Below are 25,793 nucleotides of genomic sequence, written 5' to 3' on the forward strand. Positions count from 1 at the left end.
CGGAATACCTGGATTTTTAGTTTATATTTTCACTGCACAATGCTAATCTCTTTAACATTTGATAACAAAGAACTTAGAATTTGTGTATAACTAAAAAGATGACTTAGGTGGTGAATCAAAAACACTTTTTACAGCCTCTGTCTTCCTAAAGTTTTATTATTTTTGGAAATGCTTTTTTGGCAAATATTTTGTTTTGTAAGTTACATTTCTAATGTTGAATAAAATTAAATGTTTAGCAGGTGCTTGCTGTAATAGAGGCTGTAATATTTTAACTATGTCATGAGGTATCTCTGAGGAAGTGTTTCTTTTTTGTTTTTTAATTGTAAAGGATGTCAGTAATATCTCTCAAATGTCAAATTAATTTTGGGTGTGTACTTTTTTTTTCCCTGTGATGACGTAGATAGGAAAATTGAGTGTTCCAAACTACTCATGAAAACATTCCACTTCAGCGTTATTTGTACCACAAATGCAATTAAAGGCTTTTAATGGAATCCAGAATGATAGGTGGATTTGACATGTGAGGAGATGCCTTCTTGAAATAGTACATAAATTATGTTTGTTTTCGTTTTTGAGACAGAGTCTTGCTCTGTCGCCCAGGCTGGAGTACAGTGGTGTGATATCAGCCTGCTGCAACCTCTGCTGCCCAGGTTCAAGCAATTCTTCTGTCTCAGCCTCCCGAGTAGCTGAGATTACAGGTGCCTGCCACCACACTCAGCTAATTTTGCATTTTTAGTAGAGACAGGGTTTCACCATGTTGGCCAGGCTAGTCTCGAACTCCTGACCTCAAGTGATCCGCCTGCCTTGGCCTCCCAAATTATTGGGATTATAGGCATGAACCACTGCACTAGCCAAATCATGTTTTTGAACTTGTTTTTAGTAACATGTATATTCTTTTTTTATAATCATATGTATTTTTTATCATGTATATTTTTATCATAAATAATTTTCAACCAAATTGATCTCTTTGGTTAAGCTGGGGAAGGTTTTCAGAAAATAGAGTATGTTGAGATGAATTTCATGAATTTTACCCACCAAAGCCTTGTCCTGGATAATTCAGATTTATAGTGCCAATACTTTAAATTAGCATTTAGCCTTTAAATGGTGGTGGAATGGTGAGACATATGAGGTTTTTATACCAAACACTGCATGCCCCATGTCTTTTTTGGAGTTTATACTTTTCAAAAACAGGCGGCACTTCCATGTGTTTATTTCTTCTTTAGCTCTGTTTTAGTGAATGATTGGTTTCATCTTTACAAAGATTATTCAGGCTATAGTGGGGAGAACCAGTTGGAGATATGGAAGATGCATGTGGGGATGCCAGAGTATCATGGCAGTCCACCTGAGAGATGCACTGGCCGGGGTTTGGGCTAAGGTGTTAGCGGTGGAGATGGAGAGAAGTCGTGGTATTTGAGAGCCTCTCCAGCCTCCATTATTTCTAATTCTACGTCCTCTACTCTTCTCTGTCATCTCTCCACTGCCTCCCAGTCCTTTCCACTGTGCCCTCTGTATTGCCCACTTTCAGACCAACAGGCTCCCCTGTATGAGCATTTTCTGGAATGTTCCACCAATTACCCTAACTGAAACCTTAGGGTAGTTTTGTTCTCATACCACATGCACCTCCAAGATAGGAGGTAGGATTGTTTTCCTCCTTGTGTCATTCAGGATGACTGTTCCACTCTTTCTTGTAAACCCTTTCTTTTTCCAAATCACATTCTCAGTATTCACCACCTCATCTTCCTCTCAGCAACCTTCAGGTCCCCTTCCCTGTATCTGTCTCCCTGCATGTGAAGAACAGCAGTCAATTCCTATTCTGTCTCTCTGTATATGATCATTAGTCCTTATATTTCGTCTCCAAGCACAAACACCACTCCTGTTTTTATGTCCTTTATCCAGTTTAGATTCCCTGGCCTGGCATTATAGTCACTCACTCATGAATACCCTTAACTGATCACTCCTTCATTCTTCCATTAGTCTCCAACTTAGAGGAACTCTGCCTCCTCTTTCTCTATGCCTGCATCTAAGCACCTGAGCATTGCTGGTGTGCATCACATACCAAGGGCACAGTCCCATCGTTACACGCGTCTGCTGGTCAGGGACAGCTGAGCATCCTACATTGGGTAGCAGGGTTGCTGTTTTTCTGGTAACCTCTCCTCCTTTTTCCTCAGTGACTCCTTCCTGTCTTTACTACTGTATTCACATGTCCCACATTCCTGCCCCAGCTGACACTACTTCTGAATGTCCCTCTTCTTTACAACACCAGGCTCTAGATCTGATCACCATGACTTTTAGTTTTCTTTCCTCTAATTCATTGCCCAAGCTACACAGGATGATCTTTCAAAAACTGGCAGTATGGCTCATGCCTGTAATCCCAGCACTTTGGGAGGCCGAGATGGGTGGATCACCTGAGGTCAGGAGTTCGAGACCAGCCTGGCCAACAGGGTGACACCCCATCTCTATTTTTTTAAAAAAAAAAAAAGGACAAATTATAAAATCTTTGTTTAGGTTATCGTTGCTGTGAAATACCTCTAGCATTGTATCTTTGGATAGTTTATGAAATACAGAGTTTTTTGCATAATTTAAAATAATCCAATGTTTTCACAGTGCTAAGACATTTTGATAATATTGTCTGCCTTGAAAGGGGCAGATTTTACTTGTACCCCAGGATGTCATTTGTCCCTTCACTTTTCGTCTCTTTTTCTTTTTATCCCCACAGTGAATTTGATTTAATTTGCTAGCTTTTAATGTCAAAGGAAAAATCTTAAAAAGTTCTAAACTCAAACAGAGGTATGTGAGGAAAATACTCACTTTATAATATTGGAAATAGCCATATTAGAAATTAACTAAGGCCAGATATGGTGGCTCATGCCTGTAATCCCAGCACTTTGGGAGGCCAAGTGGGGAGGATTGCTTGAGCCCAGGAGTTCGAGACCAGCCCTGGCACACAGTGAGAATCTGTCTCTACAAAAAAAATATAAAATAAAAATAAATTTTAAAAATATCTGGAGGTGGTAGCTCATGCCTATAGTCCCAGCTACATGGGAGCCTGAGGTAAGAGGATCACTTGAGCCTGGGAGGTCAAGGCTCAGTGAGCCGTGATCATGCCTCTGCACTCCAGCCTGGGTAACAGAGTGAGATCTCGTCTCAAAAAAACAAAGAAATTAACCATCTAAATACATCAGAAATAAAAGGGCTTTGCAATCACAGAATTTTAAATGTAGCAGAGATATTTGACCTTGTTAGTTCAGGTCTCTCTTTTTCAGATGAGGAAGAGAGATTACCTGAAACACATTGTAAAATTTGGTGTTATAGCTGACATCTGTAAATCTGCAACCAGAGAGATGGAAATTAGTATCACCCGTTAACTAAAATGCAGTTAAAAAAAAAACAGCTATTATATATTGTGTGCCTACTAGTGAAAGGTCTGAAGTCACTGTTGATTGCATATTATAATAACAGAGAAAATGAGCACACATCACTCCACTTGAAAAAAGAAAACGTTAATGTACTGTATGTATATACGGTACAAAATTCAGAAAGTCCAAATAGATTAATGGTGAAAAACAAGCCTCCCTGCCATTCCTTTCCTCAACTACTCTGTTCCTCTTAAGCATTTGTTTAGAGATATTCTTCGTACTTAAAAACACACATGTATAGTTATTTTTTCTTAAAAAATTATAGCATACTGGATACATTATTCTGTATTTTCTTGAAAATGGTTTCAAATCAATATGTATGGAGATGACTCATTTTTTTAAAAGAAAGGCACTAAGTTCTTGCATGCTACAGAATATATATTTATTTGATATATTTTAAGGAAACCTTTGCTGGATATAAAATTGGGGGACAACATTTCCTGTTTTTAGTACTTAGACCATATTGCTGTGTGGGTCTTCTGTATGTGTGTTGCTTTCGAGAATTAGGCTGACAGGAGTTTTTTTCCTTTCTTGTACATGATTTCTTATTTCTAACAAAATACCTCCATACTTTTTTTTTTCCTTTTCTTTTTTTCTTTCTTTCTTTTTTTTTTTTTTTTTTCCAAGACAAGAGTTTTGCTGTTGTCCAGCCTGGAGTGCAGTGTCAAGATCATGGCTCACGGCAGCCTGGAACGTCTGAGCTCAAGCAATCTCCCCCTGCCTTAGACTCCTGAGTAGCTGGGCCTACAGGCAGTGGCCATCATGCCTTGCTAATTAAAAAAATTTTTTTGTGTTAGAGATGGGGTCTCACTTTGTTGCCCAGGCTGGTTTCAAACTTGGCTTCAAGCAATCCTCCTGCCTGGGCCTCCCAAAGTGCTGGCTTACAGGCGTGAGCCACAATGCCTGGCCATGATTCTACATCACCAATCCACAAATTCCAGGTTCTATTTATTTTGACAAGTTTTATCCTATTCTATATCTTTGAATGTACATGTATTCTTTTTGCTTCGTGAGCCTCTTTGGACAGTTACAGATTCTCTCTGCCCCCTCTTCCTCATCCATGTCTGTTGTCTTCTCAGTAAATCGGTTTTATATTGTTGGTCCACTCTATTTCATTTTAGATGATTTCTCCAGTCCTTATCTTTCTTTTTAGTCACATTTATTCTATTTTGGGTTGTTTCTTAATGTGGCTTTTATCTCAATAATGTTATTTTTCTCTCCATTTTTTTTCTGAGTTCTATCAGCTTGACTTTCATTTCCTTCTGTTGTTGTATAATCTCTTCTTTGAACCTTTGTTTTTCTTCTTTGAGTTCTTTTTTTTAAAGAAAGGTCACATTTCCTATGGTTGCCTTTGAGATTTTGGAGAACTATTTATCTGAACTTTTCCTGTGTTTCTTTGAGTAGTTCTTGTGTTATATGCTCTTAATGTACCTTTTTCTCTTTCCGAGTTTTTTTTTTTTTTTTTCCAAATTGCATGCAAAGATCCAGTATTGGTAGTTTTCTGAGTGTTGTTTATGTTTAAATAGGGCGGGAGGGTGGGTGAAGCAGGCTGCAGCCTTTTTTAGGACATGTTACTTTGTCATTTCTCACCAAATCTGTCCTTTAGTTTGAAAGTATAGGCAGGTTCTTCATCTCAGAATCTATCACGAAATGCTACCTCCACTCTACATCTGCCCCTTCGGTCACCCATGGCTGAGGAGTTGCGGGTACACAGTGGATCATAGTAACAAGGATTCTTTGGTTCCACCAGCCCCGCCTCTCTCTGGTATTAACCTGTGGTTCAAAGAGACATTCTCTATTCTCCTATGGCCTATACTTCCATCTAGATTCCCTCCTTGGATGCTAGCATCAGTGGAATCACTGTATCTCTTTTGGGGTTTTTTTGGTTTCTTTTTTTTAGACAGTCTCACTGTTGCCCAGGCTGGAGTGCACTGGCGCGATCTCGGCTCACTGCAACCTCTGCCTCCTGAGTTCTAGCAATTCTCTGCCTCAGCCTCCCAAGTAGCTGGGATTACAGATGCCCATCAGCACACCTGGCTAATTTTTATGTTTTTAGTAGAAACAGCGTTTCACCATGTTGGCCAGGATGGCCTCAAACTCCTGACCTCAGGTGATCCACCCGCCTCGGCCTCCCAAAGTGCTGGGATTACAGGCCTGAGCCACCTCACCCAGCCAGAATCACTATATCTCTTATTCAGAACTATGTATCTGTGTACTGCTGGAAGCCTGAGCAGGCCTGTGTTGGCTTTCCACACGTTCCCTTTCCTCACTTAGTATTGACACATAGGTTTCAGTTTATGATTTGGAGTCATGATAGCTTCCTTGCTTCAGTTATGTAGTGAAGTTGCGAATTTGTACTCATGACTCATTGTGTATATGATGAAATGTAGCATATTTTCTATCACCTATAATCTTCATCAGAGACCCTCTACCTTTAGTAGCAGATGGTGGGAAGAAACATTTGTGAGTAAACAGGATCTTGGCCTCTGTTTAAACAGTCTCTTTGGGGTAATGTAGCATTTCAGCTTTCTTCTATCCCGTTTCGGTGGAGGTGAGGTCTGGGAACAGTGAAAGGGGCCTTTGGGAATGATGGTCAGATCTGCCTCGAGGCGCCAGCACGGGGAGAAGGCAGACTTACACACTCTTCGTAAGGCTTTGCTACAAGGGCCTGTGTTGGTAGCCACTGAGTAACGAGTCTCGCTGTTTGGGCTTTGAAGACCTTGAGGAGGCTTCTGCTGTCTGTCCTTAGTCCTACTACCGTCGGCCCTTTGTATCCATGGGCTCCACATCTGTGGATCCAACCAACTGCAGATATTGGCAGGGGGGGAGAAAAAGATTGCATCTGTACTGAATAGGTACAGTCTTTTTTTCCCCGTCTTTATTCCCTAAACAGTAGAGCATAACAACTATTTAGAAGCATTTACATTGTATTAGATATTATAAATACAAAGGCATTATAGGTAATCTCGAGCTGATTCAAAGTATGTGGAAGAATGTGCACACATTCTTAGATGCAAATACTATACCATTTTATATCAGAGACTTGAGCATCCATGGATTTTGGCATCTGTGGGGTGGGGCGGGGCAGGGGTGGTGCTCCTGGAACCCGTCTCCCATGGATTCCAAGTGACAACTATATTTGCCTGCAGTCCTCATGGAGTTCCCCATACTGTGTGGTCTTCATGAACCTAATCCAGACCTTCACTGGTGAGAACGTCTGGATTCCTACCATGAAATACTTGGGCTATTTGTCCAGCCCCTCCCTCCAGCCATGCAGTGCTGTTGCTGCCACGCCATATTCAGAATGCCATGAGACTGAGCCCTGGGCTTCACTGGAAGCCTGCAGCCTCCCCTACACTGTATCCCAGAAGCAGACCTCTCGCCTGGATATTTTTAGGGCACTTGATAGTTGTCAGAATGTTTTCAGCAATCTTTGTCCACTGCCAACCTGTCCCCAAGGGTCCAGCAGAAGAGGAAAGAGTGAGGTCTCTGATACCTGATTTTAATGAGTGAGTGTCTTTTAAGGGAAATAAGTGATAGTGGGGGAATTGTTAGGGATCATATATCATGGTTCTGCTGCAGGTTTATTTGGAAACTTGAGCAAGCTTAAGTATCCCCTTGTTAGGTTGTCTACTGTGTAATCATACTGTCATCTGTAAGCCTCTCACATTAAATAGTTAGGGAATAAGCATCAGTGAGTGAAAGGAAGAAAAACAATGGCACTTTCATTTTAAATTAGCTATGATTTTTACATTTCCATTACTTTTATATTTATTTGGAAATTATTATTTTTTCTTTTATGACTATCCCTGTTTTGAAAGATTATGGGTCTTTCTTTGCATATTCATGAAGGATGAATTGATGAAATTAGTCATTTGTGATTGACAGAAATATGACAGAACTTTGCAAAGTTTGAATGGACTTTTGATATTCAACACCAAAGAATTTTGTCTAATTAAACCTTCTGTTTAATTAAGATAACAGTGCATAGTCCTGCATTAAAATGAACACAGAAAAAGTTCTTCCTTGGTCCTTGGAGAGGATATTATATGCAAGCCCTGTTGTGTGGGTTGCAAAATGTCACTGGAATTTATATGCATTACTTGTCTAATTGCAGTAAATGTAGCATGTCCAGATAGGTTTCGAGTTAGAAGGCTGTTTGTTACTTACGGAAATCACTTGAAGCCTCAGTACCCAGAGGCAGCTGTTCACAGGTCCTTCACCTCTCCCCAGAGATGGCTGGGAAGACGCTGTTGTTGGACCCTGTCTTTCATGGCTGGAGCAGTAAACATGACAGGTTGTTTGGGAGCCATCTGTTTAAAATGGCTGCTGCTTTGTATGCAGCAATGAACTTGAGATCAGTTTTCTGTCTTTCTTCATGGTAACGGTCTTATTTGGTGTCACAACAGGTGGAAGTTGATGGGTCGAAACTGAATGTGACCAGCACGTGGAACCTGGCTTCGCCCCTATTGTCTGTCAGCGTTGATGGCACTCAGAGGACCGTCCAAGTGAGTGTTGTAGGATTTCCTTAGAAGGCCTCCTCGAGTCCAGAATCCTTGTCAGCACCTGTGTGGCTAATACTTATAGCTATAGGCGGGAAAAGCTGTATTTTATTCACCTTATACTTTTTATAGTCAAAAACTTTTTCATTTCTTATTTTAGAGGATCTTAAGTGTTAAGCTGAGCAATTAATGTTTTCTTTTTCAGACAACCTAAGAAGGTTTGTGTATTGTACTTTGTGGTAAATAAGGAATTCTGCATGCTTTTCTAAAAATATTAGAAGATTAGCTATTGGTTTTTTTTTTTCCTCTTCTGTGGGTTTTTAGTTGAAAAATACAACTTACTTTGTTACCTTTTCTGTGCGGTTGAAATTACGTAGTGTTAGGCTAGCAGAACATGTATTATTCAGGTTGACTTTCCACAGCTCACTTATGTCCTTTAAAAATTTAGTTATCTTAATTTATTAACCCTTCTTTTCACCTCAATATAAAATGTCTTGCCTTGAGGAGATGCCTTGAAACCTGGAGATTATAGAATGACTTTTATAATATGTGACTTCCATTTTAAAGTAGAAAGTTATGAAAAGAGAATCTGCCACAATTGTTTACCTTGCCTCATATTTGAGGTTTAGGGTTGTAGGAAAAAAAAAAATCGTGGAACATGTGGCTATCACAGGATAATAAAAATCTAACCCCCCCCATGCATAGCATGAAATGCTTATTTTTTTTTTTTAAATGAAAATTATCTTAACTTGATTTTACACAAGAAACTGATTTTAAAAACCTTGAGAAACCAGGATGATCACAGATTAAGGACTTACTCCATACCTGATTCTTATGAAATTTCAGAACCCACAGAAAATATTTGATGACTGAACTGATTTCTAAGTTAGTTTCAATTAATATATTATCTCTATGGTTTTGAGCAACCTTGAACTCTTGGTAATGAGCCTTATATTTTGACTTTGGTTTTGTGACTTGTCTGTGTATATTTTTTCTCATGTTTTTCATTTTCTAACTCTTGTCTTTCTTTATATTTTATAACTTCATAATTATATCAATAAAAATTATGAGGTGAAATATTTTAAGACCCTTGAAAGAATATCACTATTTAATTTCACATTACTTAGATTTGTATTATTTTGTCTTAAAAAACTGTGGTAACCGGGTGTGGTGGCTGTAATTCCAGCACTTTGGGAGGCTGAGGTGGGCAGATCACCGAGGTCAGGAGTTTGAGACTACCCTGGCCAACATGGTGAAAACTCATCTCTATTAAAAATACAGAATTAGCTGGGTGTGGTGGTGTATGCCTGTATTCCTAGCTGCTCGGGAGACTGAGGCAGGAGAATCACTTGACCCTGGCAGGTGGAGGTTACAGTGAGCTGAGATCGTGCCGTTGCACTCCAACCTGGGCAACAAGAGTGAAACTCTGTCTCCAAAAAGACAAAACAAAATTATCAATGCTATTCATATCACTCCTCCTTGATTAAACCCCCCTTTCCAGTGTCCCTGAAGAAAACCACCGTTATGAATTTTAAATTGATCACTCCGTTGCTTTTCTTTAGGGATAAACTGTGAGCAATACCTGCTCTTGTTTTTGAACTTGTAATTGGCCCCACCCTCTCTATTCCTCCAGGAGTTGCCTTCTCCCTGCCAGCCTGATGTTTGTGAGTCTAGCCCATGTTGCTGCCTGTAGCTGCAGTTTATGTACTTCCATACATCATATTAATATACCACAATTTATTTATTCTCCTCTAAATAGACATTTGTGTTATTTTCCTTACTTTGTTGTCACAGTGATGCTTGTATGAACATGCTACTTCCTGTTTCCTCTTGACAGAGGAGATTCTGCAGGGCATGTGCTGGTAGAACAGCCATGCTGTGGGGCCTGTGCTTTCTCAGTTCTGCTGGGCAAGGCCAGATGGGTTTTCCTGTGTGGCTGTACCAGTTTACGTGCCCACCAGTAATGAAGATGATAGTCATAATGGGAACAATGAGCTAACCTTATTCTGTACTTACTATGCGCAGCACTGACTGTTCTGAGCACTTTGTATGTATGAATTTGCGTAATGCCCCAGCAACCCAATAAAGTATGTACTAGTGTTATCTCTCATTTTGTATTTGGGAAAACAGGTTTGTGGAGGCTAAATTGCTTGCCCATCTGGTAGTAAATGGAAGTGCCAGAATTTGAACCAAAGAACCTGTGTCCTTGCCATTTTTTTTTCACATCCTGGTGAACCCTTGGCATTCCCAGACTACTTAGGTTTTTCCTGACTGGTGGGTTTAAATGGCATCTCATTATGGTTTTATTGTATACTCATAATAGTTGACTCATAAAAGTTCTTCATATGTTCTGGATCCTAATCCTTTGTCATATGTGTTGACAAATAACTTCTCCATTTGTAGCTTGTGTTTTTATGGTTTTAAGTTTTCCAAGTGAAGTTTTAAGGTAAGATTTAATGTCAGAATTTTCAGTATTTTCCTTTATGGTTTGTGTGTTTTGCATTTGTGTAGATAATCCTCTTCTACTCCTAAGCTCACAAAGATACCTAGATTATCTTTTAAACCTTTTTAAATTATGCTTTTCAAAGTTAAGTCCTAATCCTCATGGGATTGACTTTTGTACATGGTGTGAGTCATTTTACTTTTAAAATACAGATACCAGGCCAGGTGTGGTGGCTAAAGCCTGTAATCCCAGTATTTTGGGAGGCTGAGGCAGGTATATCACCCGAGGTCAGGAGTTCGAGACCAACATGGTGAAACCCTGTCTCTACTGAAAATATAAAATGTTAACCAGTTATGGTGGCACATGCCTATAATTCCAGCTGCACAAGAGGCTCGGCCATTGCACTCCAGCCTGGGCGACAGAGCAAGACTCCATCTCAAAAATAAATAAATACATACATAATAAAATATAGATAACCAGGCTGGGCATGGTGGCTCATGCCTGTAATCCCAGTACTTTGGGAGGTGGGCAGATCACCTGAGGTCAGGAGTTTGAGACCAGTCTGACCAACATGGAGAAACCCCCAGCTCTAGTAAAACAAAAAAGTTAGACGTGGTGGCACATGCCTATAATCCAGCTACTGGGGAGGCTGAGGCAGGAGAATCACTTGAACTTGGGAGGCGGAGGTTGTGGTGAGTGGAGATGGTGCCATTGCACTCCAGCCTGGGCAGCAAGAGCAAAACTCTGTCTCAAAAAAAAAAAAAAAAAAAAATACAGATAACCAGTTATGCCAGCCGAATTGTTTTTACAGCGGGCTCCATGAGGATTACAAAAATCTGTCTGCAACAAACTGGGCTCCTGCCTTGACCATTTGTCTTTTTGTGTTTTCAGTATGAGTGTTTGTTGTTTTTTTTTCCCTCTGTTCTTGACTGTCATTCTTTGGTGGTTATCACCTCAAGGCAAGTTTTTGAAAGTGAACCAACCATCTACTGATCTATAAAAACAGGTTTAAAAAAAAAAAGATAGAAATTCAGTTCTTTGCTCATCTGAGATTAAATCCCCTTGTTTTTTGTAAGTTTTTTCTTTCTCCAACACTATTTTGTACCCTTAGCAGGTTTTTTTAAACTGTGGTAGAATATTGATAGCATAAAATTTACCATTTTAATAATTTTAGGTATATCAGTGGCATTAGGTACATTCATATTGTTGTGCAACTATCACCAGTATCTGTCTCCAGAACTTTTTCATCTTCCAAAACTGAAACTCTGTACTCATGAAACATTTAACTCTCCACCCTCCTCCCTCAGCCCCTGGCAACCAACATTCTACGTTCTGTTTCTATGAATTTGACTGCTGTGGGTATGGGTACTCTGGTAAATGAAATCATACAGCATTTGTCTTTTGTGACTGGCTTATTTCACTTAGCATACTGTCTTCAAGGTTCATCCAGGTTATGGTATGTGTCAAGATGTCTTTCCTTTTTACGGCCGAATAATATTCCATTGTGTGAATATACTACACGTTGTTTCTCCATTCCTCTGTCAGTGGGCATTTGGGTTGTTCCTACCTTTTGGCTACTGTGAGTCAGGCTGCCATGAGCATGGATGTACAAGTATCTGAGTACCCCATTCTTTTGGGTATATACCCAGAAGTGGAATTGCTGGATCATGTGGTAATTGCATGTTTAATTCTTTGAGGAACCTCCATAGTTGCTGCACCATTTTATGTTCCCATTAGCAGTTCACAATAATTTCAATTTTGTGCCATCTTTGCTAACACTTACTATATTCTTTTTTTTTTTTTTTTTTTTTTAATAGTAGCCATCCTAATAGGTGTTAAGTGGTATCTCATTGTGGGGCAGGATTTATCTAGACAGTAATTGAAGAAGAAGCATTCCTAATACTTCCCAGGATGTGTCATTCCTATATTGGTATTACTCTGTAACCAGTTCACTGGATAAGTGGTACTTTTCTCTGTCCAAGTAGAAGCAAGTTTCTTAGAGCTGTTTTTTTAAACCCTAACTCAACTTCTTTCCTTCCCATTATATAAAACCACATACCATTCTAACAGTCTGTAATGTTGCTACCAGGTAGTAAACAAGCCATATTATATTTGGGAGATGAGGGTGTGTTTCAAAGTCTAATTCATTGTAATATCAAAACTGGTGAAACCTCTTCTCTCTAAACTCAGTGTGACCTCACACTGAGAGACCTGTACTAGGGCAGAGGAGAATGTTGCTTCCTTCTTGCTTGCTTTATATTTTAGGGGCAAAAGAGTTTTATCCCGCTCCTCCCCATCATAAGAGTGTCAATGGCAGACACCCCTGTAACAAAAGACAGGTTAACACGAGAAAAGCATAACTGATTTATTTAATCAAAGTTCTATGTGACATGAGTCTTCAGAACAAAGATCCAAAGATACAAGGAAAGCTGTCCATTTTAATGCTTAGGTTTAATGAAGAACAGGCAGCAGTGTAAAACTGATTGGATGAAGAACATGAGCAAATGCTAGTAGGCTGAAAGGAACCCAGCAAGGCCTGCTGTTCAGATCTTCCTGCCCTCTCTTGAAGTTGGGACAAGACCCATCTGGGATGACAGCCTTATGACCTACTGTTGGAGAGAAGGGTAGGCCAGAGAATTTCTTTACGACCAGCTCTTAGAAAGGCAGGGAGGGGTTAGAGTCCTGTTTCTAGTTTCATAGCTGGCTTTGTGGGAGAGGAATACTGATGTCTATGAGTCACCTCAGGAGAGAATGAGGGGTGAGAGACAGGAGGGCAGGAGAAGGTTAGAGAGACCTTAGTTCTGAGGTTGCCCCTGAGGCCTTCACTTTGGGGTGTCATTTTCTGAACCGCAACAATACCCATTCCTACTTCAGAACTGCTATATTGGGTCTCTCAGAATTCTCAGCATGGGATAAAGATGAGAGGTACATGGCAGGAAGGACCAGGTTGACTGGGGCAGAGGCAATGTGGCATTCATTCTCGTGGGGCATGGCAAATGTCCAAAACTGGCAGGTAGCTCTGGGATACTTTCTTGTGGATTTGGGGGAACTTCTCACCTGCAGAACACTTAATGCCTCCTGTTTTTCCAGTTGCCTTCGGCCTCCTCAGCAACTACTGTGTTGACTCTGGATGTTCTCACTGGGCGGGGTCCCTCATAATGACCCAGCTGCTTTTCTCCTGCACAATCCATCTGGCCACAAGAAGTGCTTATAAGTCCTTGCTTTACCAAACCAACAAAGTACAAGCTTCTCTTCTTGCTCTGTCACCAAGAATTCTCATGAATAAGTGATTCTCATGAAGTCCCTTTCACATAGCTTAAGGAGTTCAGCCTTAAATTCTTAGCCTAAGAATTCGACCTCCTCAAATTAATTTTCCTCTTTTATTCTTTTGAGGTGGGAGATGGGCAGTCACTGGTTCCACCACTTCCTAGCACATTCTACCAGGTAGCTTTGGCCAGCATCCGACTTAAAGATGTGTGAGTACTTAGCGTCTATTTCATTTTGTTGCTGAACCCCTGTGATTCCACGAAAAGTAGTGTGTTAGTCTGTTCTTTATTGCTATAAAGAAAAACCTGAGATTGCATAATTTATAAGAAAAATGGGTTTAAATGGCTCATGGTTCTGCCAGCTGTACAGGAAGTTTGGTGCCAGCATCTGCTTGGCTTCTGGGGAGGGAGGCCTTAGGGAGCTTTCAGTCATGGTTGGGGCAAAGCACGAGGAGGAGCATCACATGGCAAGAGCAGGAATGAGAGAGAGCGGGGCTCGGGGGGGGGGAGGAGAGGGAGGGGGAGGTGGTGTGGTGGCTCATGCCTGTAATCCCAGCACTTTGGGAGGTTGAGGCAGGTGGATCATATGAGGCCAGGAGTTCAAAACCAGCCTGGCCAACATGGTGAAACCCCATCTCTACTAAAAATACAAAATTAGCTGGGCGTGCTGGTGCATGCCTGTAATCCCATCTACTCGGGAGGCTGAGACAGGAGAATCGCTTGAACCCAGGAGGCGGATGTTGCAGTAAGCCGAGATCATGCCATTGCACTCCAGCCTGGGCAACAAGAATGAAACCTTGTCTCAAAAAAAAAAAAAAAAAAAGAGAGAGAGAGAAAGAAAACGAAAGTACACTCCACAGTGTGGGAGTGGGCCTGAGCAGTGGCTCAAGGGCCCGGATACAGAATCTCCTTGGGTCCAAATACCCTCGAGAAGTTTCCCGCTGACCACTTTAAACTCACCTCATGTAAATGAAGTGGTAGCCCCTACTCAGTCTGATTGTTTCCAGAAAGCAGCCAACCAGAGGCTGAAGTGAAGTTACAAAGTGTCACTCCGTGCAAACAGTAGTTGCTTTTTGCAGGCTGATCAGAGGCTAGGGTGAAGTTACAAAGTTACGCTTCTGTGAAAACCAAGACTCCCTGTCAGTCAGTCTGATTGAGTCTGATTGATTGTAGACAGCAACCATTCAGAGGCTGCAGTGAAGTTACCAAGTTGCAAAGACTGGACCTGCAATGAATCTGATTTTCTGATTTGTTGCCGACTGCCAATTTCTCATCTGCCACATAGAAAAGGTGGGGATTGGCAAAGGGAGTAGCCTCTGGTCCTTTTGTTACTTAGGTGTGGAGAGTTAGAGTTTTCCTTACAATTTAGTTCTAGAAAGTCGTGAAACAGCCTTAGGTTCCCTGCCTCCAGACCCTATTCTCCTGCCTCAATACTATCATTGGAATAATAAATTTCACAGGTTATTAACCCCCTTTAATTGATTTCCTTTTGGATTTGACTTTTAATTCCCACTGGCCTGCTGACTTACGGCATGCGTAAATGCTCAATAATTGAATGAATAGGTGTGGGTTGGGAATGGATAAGTGGATATTCATCTTACATTATAGAATATTTTACTGATTATTTTTAGTTCCTGACCTCCCAACGTTTGTGAAATCCATACTCTATTAGTGTGGCCCATGGACCTCTCTAGATACGGAATAACCTTGGTTTCCGTGAGAGCAAAAAGAAACAAGAGGGCTCCCAAGGACCTGCCCACAGAGGTGCCTTGCTCAGCAAGCATGGTTCTTTCCTGTTTGCCCCTGTTTGCTCTGGGTGTAGCGCCTTAGCTGTTTTAGGACCACAGTATCACCTACTGACAGGTGTAGATAGTATTGATAGTATCAATAGGTGTAGGAAAGGGTCTGCCTCCGGCGATTCCTGATTTTCTCTTTCTCAGAGGCTTGTGCATGCGCTGGGCCTTCTCACTGTCCATTGCTTGGTGAGTTCTGCTTCCTATCAGCTCTTACATGTAATCACCAGCCTGCTTTAAGTACGCTGCCTTTCTGATTTCAAGAAAATCATATTCTCGGAAAAAGTCTAATCATTGTTGATGACTTTGACTGTGGAACTAGTGATGCATTACCTGAGGAAGGAGGAAATCATATTTTTTGAAATGATAAAGAACCAGGGGCATAAACACTGAAAACTCTTGAAACCAATTAAAAGTTGTCTTCAGATTTTTTTTTTTTTTTTTTTTGAGACAGAGTCTCTCACTGCCACTTGGGCTGGAGTGCAGTGGCATGATCTCAGCTCACTGCAGCCTCTGCCTCCCGGGTTCAAGTGATTCTCCTGCCTCATCTCCCGAATAGCTGAAATTAAAGGCGCCTGCCACCACGCCCAGCTAATTTTGCGGTTTTTTTTAGTAGAGACAGGTTTTCACCATGTTGGCTAGGCTGGTCTCGAACTCTTGACCTCGTGATTTGCCTGCCTTGGCCTCCCAAAGTGCTGGGATTACAGGTGTGAGCCACTGCGCCCGGCCTGTCTTCAGAATTTTTAAAAGTCTTTTTCTGTTAGTTTGCCTAATAATTTAGCCAACTTTTCCTCAAATATTACCATTTAAGGAAAATGAAATAACTATATTTATTTGCTTTATGTTTTTTACCAGTGTTTCTACTGTTTTCATTGTGTATTTTCATTGCAGAAGCAATCAGTAATGATATTTATTAAATAACCTTGTCTAATAGAAGTCTAACACAAGCCATATATATCATTTAAAATTTATTTATTTATTTATTTATTTATTTATTTATTTTTGAGACGGGAGTTTCGCTCTTGTTACCCAGGCTGGAGTACAATGGCGCGATCTCAGCTCACCACAACCTCCGCCTCCTGGGTTCAGGCAATTCTCCTGCCTCAGCCTCCTGAGTAGCTGGGATTACAGGCACTCGCCATGATGCCCAGCTAATTTTTTGTAGTTTTAGTAGAGACGGGGTTTCACCGTGTTGACCAGGATGGTCTCGATCTCTTGACCTCGTGATCCACCCGCCTCGGCCTCCCAAAGTGCTGGGATTACAGGCTTGAGGCACCGCACCCGGCAAATTTATTTTTTTGAATTAACTTTTTTTTTTTTTAAGACGGAATTTTCTCTGCTGCCCAGGCTGGAATTCAGTGGCACCATCTTAGTTCACTGCAACCTCCGCATCCCAAGCTCAAGCAGTTCTCCTGCCTCGGCCTCCCAAGTAGCTAGGACTACAGGCACCTGCCACCATACCCGGCTAATTTTTTGTATTTTTAGTAGAGATGGGGTTTTACCATGTTGGCCAGGCTGGTCTGGAATTCCTGACTTCAAGTGATCTGCCCACCTCAGCCTCCCACATTCTGGGATTACAGGTGTGAGCCACCATTCCCAACTATCACTTAAAATTTCTTAGTAGTCATATTTAAAAAGATGAAAACAAGTGGAATTAATTTTACTAACATATTTTATTTAATGCAGTGTACCTGTGGAGGCAAAAGCGATTCCGTCTTGATTGCTAAAATCGATGTTTTTTTAATCTCTTGAAAGCAAATTTTATGTGTGTGTTTTTTTTTAATTTATTTTTTATTTTACTTTTTTTTTTTTAATGATAAGATCTTGCTCTGTTACCCAGGCTAGAGTGCAGTGGTGCAGTCATGACTCACTGTAGCCTCAACCACCCAGACTCAGGTGATTCTCCTTTCTCCACCTTCTGAATAGCTGCGCCTGCAGGCCTTTGCCACCATATGCAACTAATTTTGTTGATTTTTTGTAGAGATGAGGGCACACTGTGTTGCCCAGGCTGGTCTCAAACTCTTGAGCTCCAGTGATCATCCTGCCTCGGCCTCCCAAAGTGCTGGGATTATAGGCCTAAGCCACCACTCCTAGCAAAGCCGTGTTGATTTCTCATTAGCCTCAGTCTCATGAATGCCTCCTGATTCCGATTTTATTTACTGTTTTTAACGTAAGAACAAAGCAGCCTTGATGTTACCACACAAATTATAGGCAGTGACACACATAGCATTCTCACCTGTTCTAGAGGATGCCTTTAACTGCCTTTATAGAGCACGTACACCCTTTCCCTGTAGTATATAAGCTCTGGGTCCGGCTGGGAACAGTGTGGGAGCTACCTGTCTTGCAGCCATCTGAGACTATGCTTCTGTCTGTAAGTTCCCCAAGAAAATACCCTTTACCAACAAACTGGATTTCTTTGCCTTGTTCTTTGGTTTCTTGGCTCCCTAAGCGTTTGGGCGATGCTTTGCATTTGTGGCTCTATCACAAAATAATGCCCAAACTGTTGTCATTTCAATATGAAACACTTTTAAAAATTACTAACGTGATACCAGAAACAACGTAGACATTGGCATTAATACAACAGTGTCTTAAACAATGGAACTGTCAGAGTGGAATGTAGTCCTACCAGAACTATGGAGTTGGGTTTAACAGAATATTTCATTACACTGCTTCTGTTTTTAAGTAAAATTAAATACAGTTGAAAATTTAACTCCTCAGTCATACCAGTCATATTTCGTGTTCTCAGTAGCTACATGTAGCTAGTGGTTACTCGTTAGACCACTCACAGGCAAAATAGTAAAGCAGGAAGCGTTTACAGATGGAGAAAACTCCTACACGGTGGTTTTTAAAGTGTCCCCCCTTAACGTCAACCACAGTTTTGGTTTTTAATTTTTTAAAGTTAGGAACAGATGAGTGGAATTTATTTTTAAACAGAAGATGAATTTATCATCTAGCTGACAACCTTTAAATTTTCCACTTAGAAGCTTAAAAAAATAAGAACTGTTTTTAAAACATGGAATGATTTCCTGCCTGTGGCATATAATTAAACTGATAAACAGAAGATGTGTCCTGGTGGTGGTGAGCTCACTCTGTTTTCTTCACAAACCCTAGAACCTCTGTAGTGTGGAACCTGCTGGACAAATAGAAGCTTTTTGTTTTTACTTTTTTACTATGTCTGTCTTCCTGTGAAGTATTTTTTTTTTTTTTTTTTTTTTTTTTTTGGAGACAGAGTTTCCTTCTTGTTACCCAGGCTGGAGTTCAACGGCACTATCTCGGTTCACCGCAACCTCTGCCTCCTGGGTTCAGGCAATTCTCCTGCCTCAGCCTCCTGAGTAGCTGGGATTACAGACACCCACCACCATGCCCAGCTAATTTTTTGTATTTTTAGTAGAGACGGGGCTTCACAATGTTGACCAGGATGGTCTGGATCTCTTGACCTCGTGATCCACCTGCCTCGGCCTCCCAAATTGCTGGGATTACAGGCGTGAGCCGCCGTGCCTGCCCAAAGTAATTGTTTTCACCTTGAAAGAAGCTCTTCAGTTTTGCTGTTCTCTGTTTTGTAGTGTAATTTGTGTACCAGGATTTAATGTATTGTTTCTCGTTAACGCTTTACATACTAGGTTTTCATTTTGCATTGTCACGTTGTTTGAACATTTGTAGGCAGAGCCGACTAACTGCTGTTGGCCTGTTTCTTTGTATGGCATGATTTCTTCTACCCACCTGCTCACAGCAGGTTGCCCTCAGGCCTGAGGAGTAGCTAAATACTTTTGAAAATATCTTGAGATCCTGCTAAGGTCTAACAATTTCTGCATTGTGTGATGTGAAGCTATTCATGCTGTACCTTTGAAGACTTTTTTTTAATTTCTCATATTCTTGCTCAAATATTTTCAGGAGAAGATAAATTTATTATAAATAACACTGCAGAGCTGATTGTAGCACCACTGCATTCTATATTGAATAGGTCTTTGATAATCAACTAAGTGGAACTAATTTTCTATGTTAAAGCAGACAAATTTGGAATAGTGTCACATGAATCTCATGTTATTTACTGAAGAATACCAGATTAAATGGATTACTTGTGAACTGGAGTATTAAATAGATTATATGTATAACATGCTAACTTAAAATGCCCAGAGGGCCTGTGTAATATAGAATATTACATAAGCACGTGAATATGATGAACGAGATGTTATTCTGTTTGCAGATCGTGAAACTATCTGTAATATATATACAAATGCTTGTCCACACAGAAATTGAATCGATTTCAAAATTGTAACCTTAGATTTCTGTTTTGAAGAAATTGTTGATTTTCATATCTATTTAAGAAAAAGAGCAAGTTAAAAATGTTACTTCCTTTTCAGTTTTTTAGATTAAAATACCTCCCACACCCTCCAAGAATAAACTTTAGTTTTAATCCTAATAACTGTGTATAGTAAAATTAATATTTTAATTAGAAAAAGCAGCTTACATTTTTGCCTGTATTTTGCCGGCACACAAACAAATGAATTGGGAAGTAATTGTCTTATGTTTTTAGGCCTAAAATGTTTTACATATTTTAAAAATGTTTCCTCCACTCCCACCTCTTTGAAGTAATTATTTTGTACTTTACACATGTAATTTCTCTAGAATCATTGCATGTGACATGAAACTGTATTTAGGATATATAAATATATAACTTAGAATGAGTAAAGGTTGGTATTTTTTTTCTAATGAAGTAGGAAGTGAAAGAATAATTATTAACCATCTCCTTTTTACATTCCTGACAATATCAATTACAGTTACACATCTTAAAAACAAGCTCACCAGTAGAACAGAAATAACTGTTTACTCTGCTTAAAAAAAATTTAAAGACAGTTTAACAGCTGGGATGTATTTACAGCTATGGTGTTAAATATTAATGTTGATGCAAGGCTACCTGCTTTTGTAATGTAGTCCTAGAAGCTTAGCAGTTTTCTTGGTTCTATAATTTGGAGTTGCTTTTAAAATTTAACCGAATGGGAACATATTTCTGAACTTCCCCCTCCCACATCCCCACACTTACATGCTTTTCTCCTCTTCTGTTAACTAGAAAATTATATTTTCGTGACTGCCTGAGGAAGAGAATTTTCAATAGTATAAACACTGATTATAGTGAATGTGGAAAATAATACAAACAGCTGCACTGGAGACCGATAAGACAAATCCCACAGTAATGGCCTTTAAAACATGTTATCAAGTTGGAAATCAGTGAGGGGAAAAAGAAAGCTATTACTATTTCTTCCTCTTACTGTTCAGTGACATTATTTTTAAAGGTGAAATTGCCTCTGATTTTATTATACTAGGAAGGTATTTTTGGAACATTTGATTTATTGTTTTGCAAATGTTTTTGCTTTTGTATGAATAACTTTGCTAATTTTATATGAATTTGATTCTAACAAATGTTGAAATAATTTTAACAAAATTTTCCAAAGTGTTTTTTAAAGAAATAAAAAGGAATATATATTTTATAAACATTGGAGCAGACTGTCAAAATAAGAAAAGGAGGACATTTTTATCTGGCTTTGGAGCACCATTTAAAATCGGAAAGGGAGGAAATATTTGAAGAAAATATTTTAATAAGTGTAGATATGTTTCATCAATAAAAGTCTTAATTTTTTTGAAGACTTTTGCTATTAGTTCATCAAGTGGTCTGTTCCTATTTGTTTTGGCATGCATTAGACTCATGATAGACATTGAATACTTTGGTTTTTGTGGATTCTAAAACTGAATTATCTTAATCCTTGGCTCTAGGAAAAGTGTATCTTCCTCTTAGGAAAGATAGAAGTAAATTTCAGTTTTGAGGAAATTTTATTTCTGTTTTTCTTTACATCCATCTTTTCCTTTTCCCTTTTTTTTTTTTTTTTTTTTTTTTTTTTTGAGGCAGGGTCTTGCTCTGTCACCCAGGGTAGCATGCAGTGGCACCATCTTTGCTCACTGCAAGCTCCACCTCTTGGGCTCAAGCGATCCTTCTGCCTCAGCCTCCCAAGTAGCTGGACCTACAGGTGCATGCGTCCACACCAGCTGATTTTTGCATTTTTTGTAGAAACCGGGTTTTGCCATTTTGCCCAGGCTGGTCTCAAACTCCTGGGCTCAAGCCATCCACCTTCCTTGGCCCCCCAAAGTGCTGGAATTACAGGCCTCAGCCACTGTGCCCAGTCTGCATCAATCTTTATTGCTAAAATATGTCCCTCCCTTCTGTCCTTCCTTCCTTCCTTTACAGATTGTGGGTCTGTGGTGAAAAGGAAAAGGTGATAGTCATTATGTATGTAATTATGATGTGCTTTAAACTGAATGCAATGCTATGGACAGCTTATTGGTACTTATACCTATGGTCACACATTTATTGATACAATTTGTTTTTAATGTGAAAATCTACGTTTCCATTTTACATATTGCAGAATTACTTCAATTTGCCTGGGAATGAATCTAACCTTTGTAGTGTCAGGGAAAGGACTGATAATATTGTTTTAGTGTTTCCTACATTTAAGGGAACACCCAGTATGGCCTAGGCAGTGTTCTAGACTCTGCAGATAGAATAAGGAACGAGACATATTCTAGTGAGAGGAAGTAAATACTAAATGTGTAAATACCTAAATAAAGTGATTTGAGTAGTAGACTTTGGATGAGGACTATAAAACTGATAGAAAGTGTCTAGAGAAGGCAGCTTTAGCGAGGATGGCTGGGAAGTCCTCTCTGAATAGCTAACACTGAGCCGAGACCTACAAGGAGGAGGGGCAGATGTGCAGAAGTCTGGGGGAAGGAAGTCCCAGGTAGCAGAAGGCGCAAAGCAGAGGCTCTGCGACAGGACAAGCTTGTCACCTGTAGGGGAGTGTGGAGTGAGGAAGACAAGACCAGTTCATCTAGGGGCAAAAGAATTGATTTTTTTTTTTTTTTCTGATTCATGTTGTGGAGTGTTTGGAGGGTTTGAATAGGAGAGTGATGTAATGTGATTTTAAAATCACTGCAGGCCCTGGGGTAGAGACAGAGAAATCATTGATTTGACTATTGCAGACCTCAGGTGAGAGATGCTGGTGGCTTCGACCAAGAGGCACTGCGTGTTTCTATGGGGCTCAGAAGTTGAGTGTTTATTACATTTTTTAAAAAGTCCGGGCGCAGTGGCTCATGCTTGTAATCTCAGCATTTTGGGAGGCTGAGGCAGGCAGATCATGAGGTCAGGAGTTCGAGACCAGCCTGGCCAACACAGTGAAATCGCGTCTCTACGAAAAAAATATTAGCTGGGCATGGTGGTGGGTTTCTGTAATCCCAGTTGCTTGGGAGGCTGAGGCAGGAGAATCGCTTGAACCTGGGAGGTGGAGGTTGCAGTGAGCTAAGATTGCACCACTGCACTCCACCCTGGGCGACAGAGCAAGACTCTGTCTCAAAAAAAAAAAAAAAAAAAAAAAGGAAAGAAAACAAAATTGGCTGGGTCTGGGGGCTCATGGCTGTGGTTCCAGCTACTTGGGAGGCTAAGGTGAGAGAATCACTTGAGTCCAGGCAGTTGCTGTGGAGAGCTGTGACCATGCCACTGCACTTGAGCCTGGGTGACAGAGTGAGATGCTGTCTTAAAATAACAAAAACAAAACACCAATAATGTTTCATGACCCGTGAGAAGTATGATGTACCATTCAGATTTTGTTATTGACGAGTAGTTTACTAGAACATAGCCACATTCACTCATTTTGTCTGCCATCTATAGCTGCTTTTCTAGTTTTTGTCATATGAAGCTGCATGCACAGACTTTGCTGCCATGCAGCAGTTCAGTGGCTTATTGTGATTTTTTTGATCTCAAGACCAAGATTAAAATTTTTTGTTCAGAGTTGCGGGGTAGGCACATTCTTTTTATATTCCTTTGCCCTAGTTTCCTCATCTGTAGAGCAAAATTGGGATCATCTTTCAGGCCTGTTGGCTTTCTCCATCCTAAGTCCTAGGTCTGAATCACACTTAGTTCTGTGTGGCTGCTTGGCCCATGCAGCTCCTAACTGAATGATTGTAGTGGAGTTTTACTCAGCCTCCTAGCCTGGTCCTTCCCCATTCTATATATCTTCAGCTTGATCTCAGACCACCGTCTTTCTAAAATATGAACGTGTCACACTCCTCTTCTTCTTCTTCTTTTTTTTTTTTTTTTTTTTTTTTTTTAGGAGTGTCGCTCCCATTGCATAGGCTGGAGTGCAGTGGCATGGTCTTGGCTTATTGCAACCTCCACCTACCAGGTTCAAGTGGTTCTCTTTCCTCAGCCTTCAAAGTAGCTGGGATTACAGGCCTGTGCCACCACGCCTGCCTTTTTTTTGTATTTTTAGTAGAGACAGGGTTTTGCCATGTTGGCCGGGCTGGTCTTGAACTCCTGACCTCAGGTGATCCACTACCCAGCTTGGCCTCCCAAAGTGCTAGGATTACAGGCGTGAACCACTGCACCCAGCCCACACGCCACTTCTTAAGTGTAAGAACTTTGTCAAGCATGAGCTCTCTTCTCTGTACAAGATCTGACCTGGGTTTTTAGTTCCTTCCCAGTTTCCTTTCTTGCCACTTCCATCCTTCATCCAGCTCCATCTCTGGCCACACCAAACTGCTTCATATTCCCTAAACTCACCATGCCATGATGCCGTCTCTTACTCTGAAATTTGCATTAACTGTCTCATCAGCCCACAGTTTTTTTTTTTTTTTTTTGGACAGTCTTGCTCTGTCTCCTAGGCTGGAGTGCGGTGGTGCGATCTTGGCTCACTGCAACCTCTGCCTCCTGGGTTCAAGCAATTCTCCTGCTTTAGCCTCCCGAGTAGCGGGATTACAGGCACACACCAACATGCCTGGCTAATTTTTGTATTTTTAGAAGAAACAGGTTTCACCATGTTAACCAGGCTGGTCTCAAACTTCTGACCTCGAGCAATCTGCCTACCTCAGTCTCCCAAAGTGCTGGGATTATAGGTGTTCACTACTGCCCCCGGCCATTTTTCACTTTTCTGTTAGAGAATTCCTGCTCATTTAAAAAAAACTTTAATTTGTTTTTTAATTGATAAATTTGGCTATATTTGTCATGCTGTCTTGGTGTCTTTTGTGTTGCGACAAAGGAATACCCGAGACTGGGTAATTTATAAAGAGAAAAAGTTTATTTGGCTCCTGATTCTAATGTCTAAAAAAGTTCAAGATTGGGCCTCTGGTGAGGACCTCAGGCTGCTGCTACTCATGGTGGGAGGCAAAGGGGAGCTGGTGTGTGGAGGTCACAGAGTGAGAGAGGAGCGGGAGGTGCCAGACTCTCTTTAACCACCAGCACTCTCAGGAACTAAGAGGGAGAACTTGCCCTCAAAGAGGGCGTCCATCTGTTCACGAGGGATCCTTCCTAATGACCCAGACACCCCACCATTAGACCCTACTTCCAACTTTTGGGATCACATTTCAGCATGAGATTTGGAGGAGACAGATTTTCAAACTCTAGCACATGTACAACATGTTTTGAAGTACACAATTCAGTGAATACGCTGTGTGTACACTTCAAACAGTGAATCCACTGTGGAATGGCTAAATTGAGCTAATTAACATGTGTATTACCTCACATACTTTAAATCTACTCGCAGAAATGTTCAAGAATAGATTAATAATGCATTGTCATTAACTGTAGTTACCATATTGTACAATAGCTTTCTTGAACCTCTTCCTCCTTTATAGCTGAAATTTTATGGGTTTTGACTATTATATCCCCAACCCCCCACCACCACCATTCTATTTTCTACTTCTATGAGTTTGACATTTTTAGATTCTACATGTAAGTGAGGTCATATGGTATGTCTCTCTGTACTTGGCTTGTTTTGCTTAACATAATGTCCTCCAGGTTCATCCATGTTGTTGCAAATGGCAGGATTTTCTTCTTTTTTAAGGCTAAATCATATTCCAGTGTGTGTATATACCACATTCTCTTTATCCATTGGTCCATGGATGGACACTTAGGTTGATTCCGTGTCTTAGCCGTCATGAATAGTGCTGCAATAAACATGGGGGTGCAGATATCTCCTTGACATATTGATGTCTTTCATGTGTGTGTGTGTGTGTGTGTGTGTGTGTATGCAGTAGTGGGATTGCTGGATCATATGGTAGTTCTACTTTTAATGTTTTGAGAAACCTCCATGCTGTTTTCCATAATGGCTGAATCCTGTTCATGTTTTTTTGTTGTTGTTTTTGAAACAGAGTCTTGCTGTGGAACCCCCAGGCTGGAGTGCAGTGGTACCATCTTGGCTCACTGCAACCTCCACCTCTCAAGTTCAGGCAGTTCTCCTGCCTCAGCCTCCCAAGTAGCTGGGACTACACGCACCTACCCCCATACCCTGATAATTTTTATATTTTTAGCAGAGTTGGGGTTTCGCCATGTTGGC

General features: G+C 40.6%; 1 protein-coding gene across 7 annotated transcripts in view; it reads left to right on the forward strand.

The window, feature by feature from the left end:
* Positions 1-25,793, forward strand: part of PCCA (propionyl-CoA carboxylase subunit alpha) — a 424,770-nt gene that overhangs the window by 315,970 nt on the left and 83,007 nt on the right. For 6 of the 7 annotated variants that reach the window (XM_032246368.1, XM_032246373.1, XM_032246369.1 and 3 more), the window contains one exon: positions 7,823-7,921. The exons of the other annotated variant lie outside the window; for it this stretch is intronic. In XM_032246368.1, coding sequence (XP_032102259.1) covers positions 7,823-7,921 — 99 coding nt within the window. The remainder of the gene's footprint in view (positions 1-7,822; positions 7,922-25,793) is intronic. 7 annotated transcript variants of the gene reach the window in all.

The sequence above is a fragment of the Sapajus apella genome, unplaced genomic scaffold (assembly GCF_009761245.1).
Source record: "Sapajus apella isolate SASKATOON/1434 unplaced genomic scaffold, GSC_monkey_1.0 scaffold60, whole genome shotgun sequence".
Taxonomy (NCBI): domain Eukaryota; kingdom Metazoa; phylum Chordata; class Mammalia; order Primates; family Cebidae; genus Sapajus; species Sapajus apella.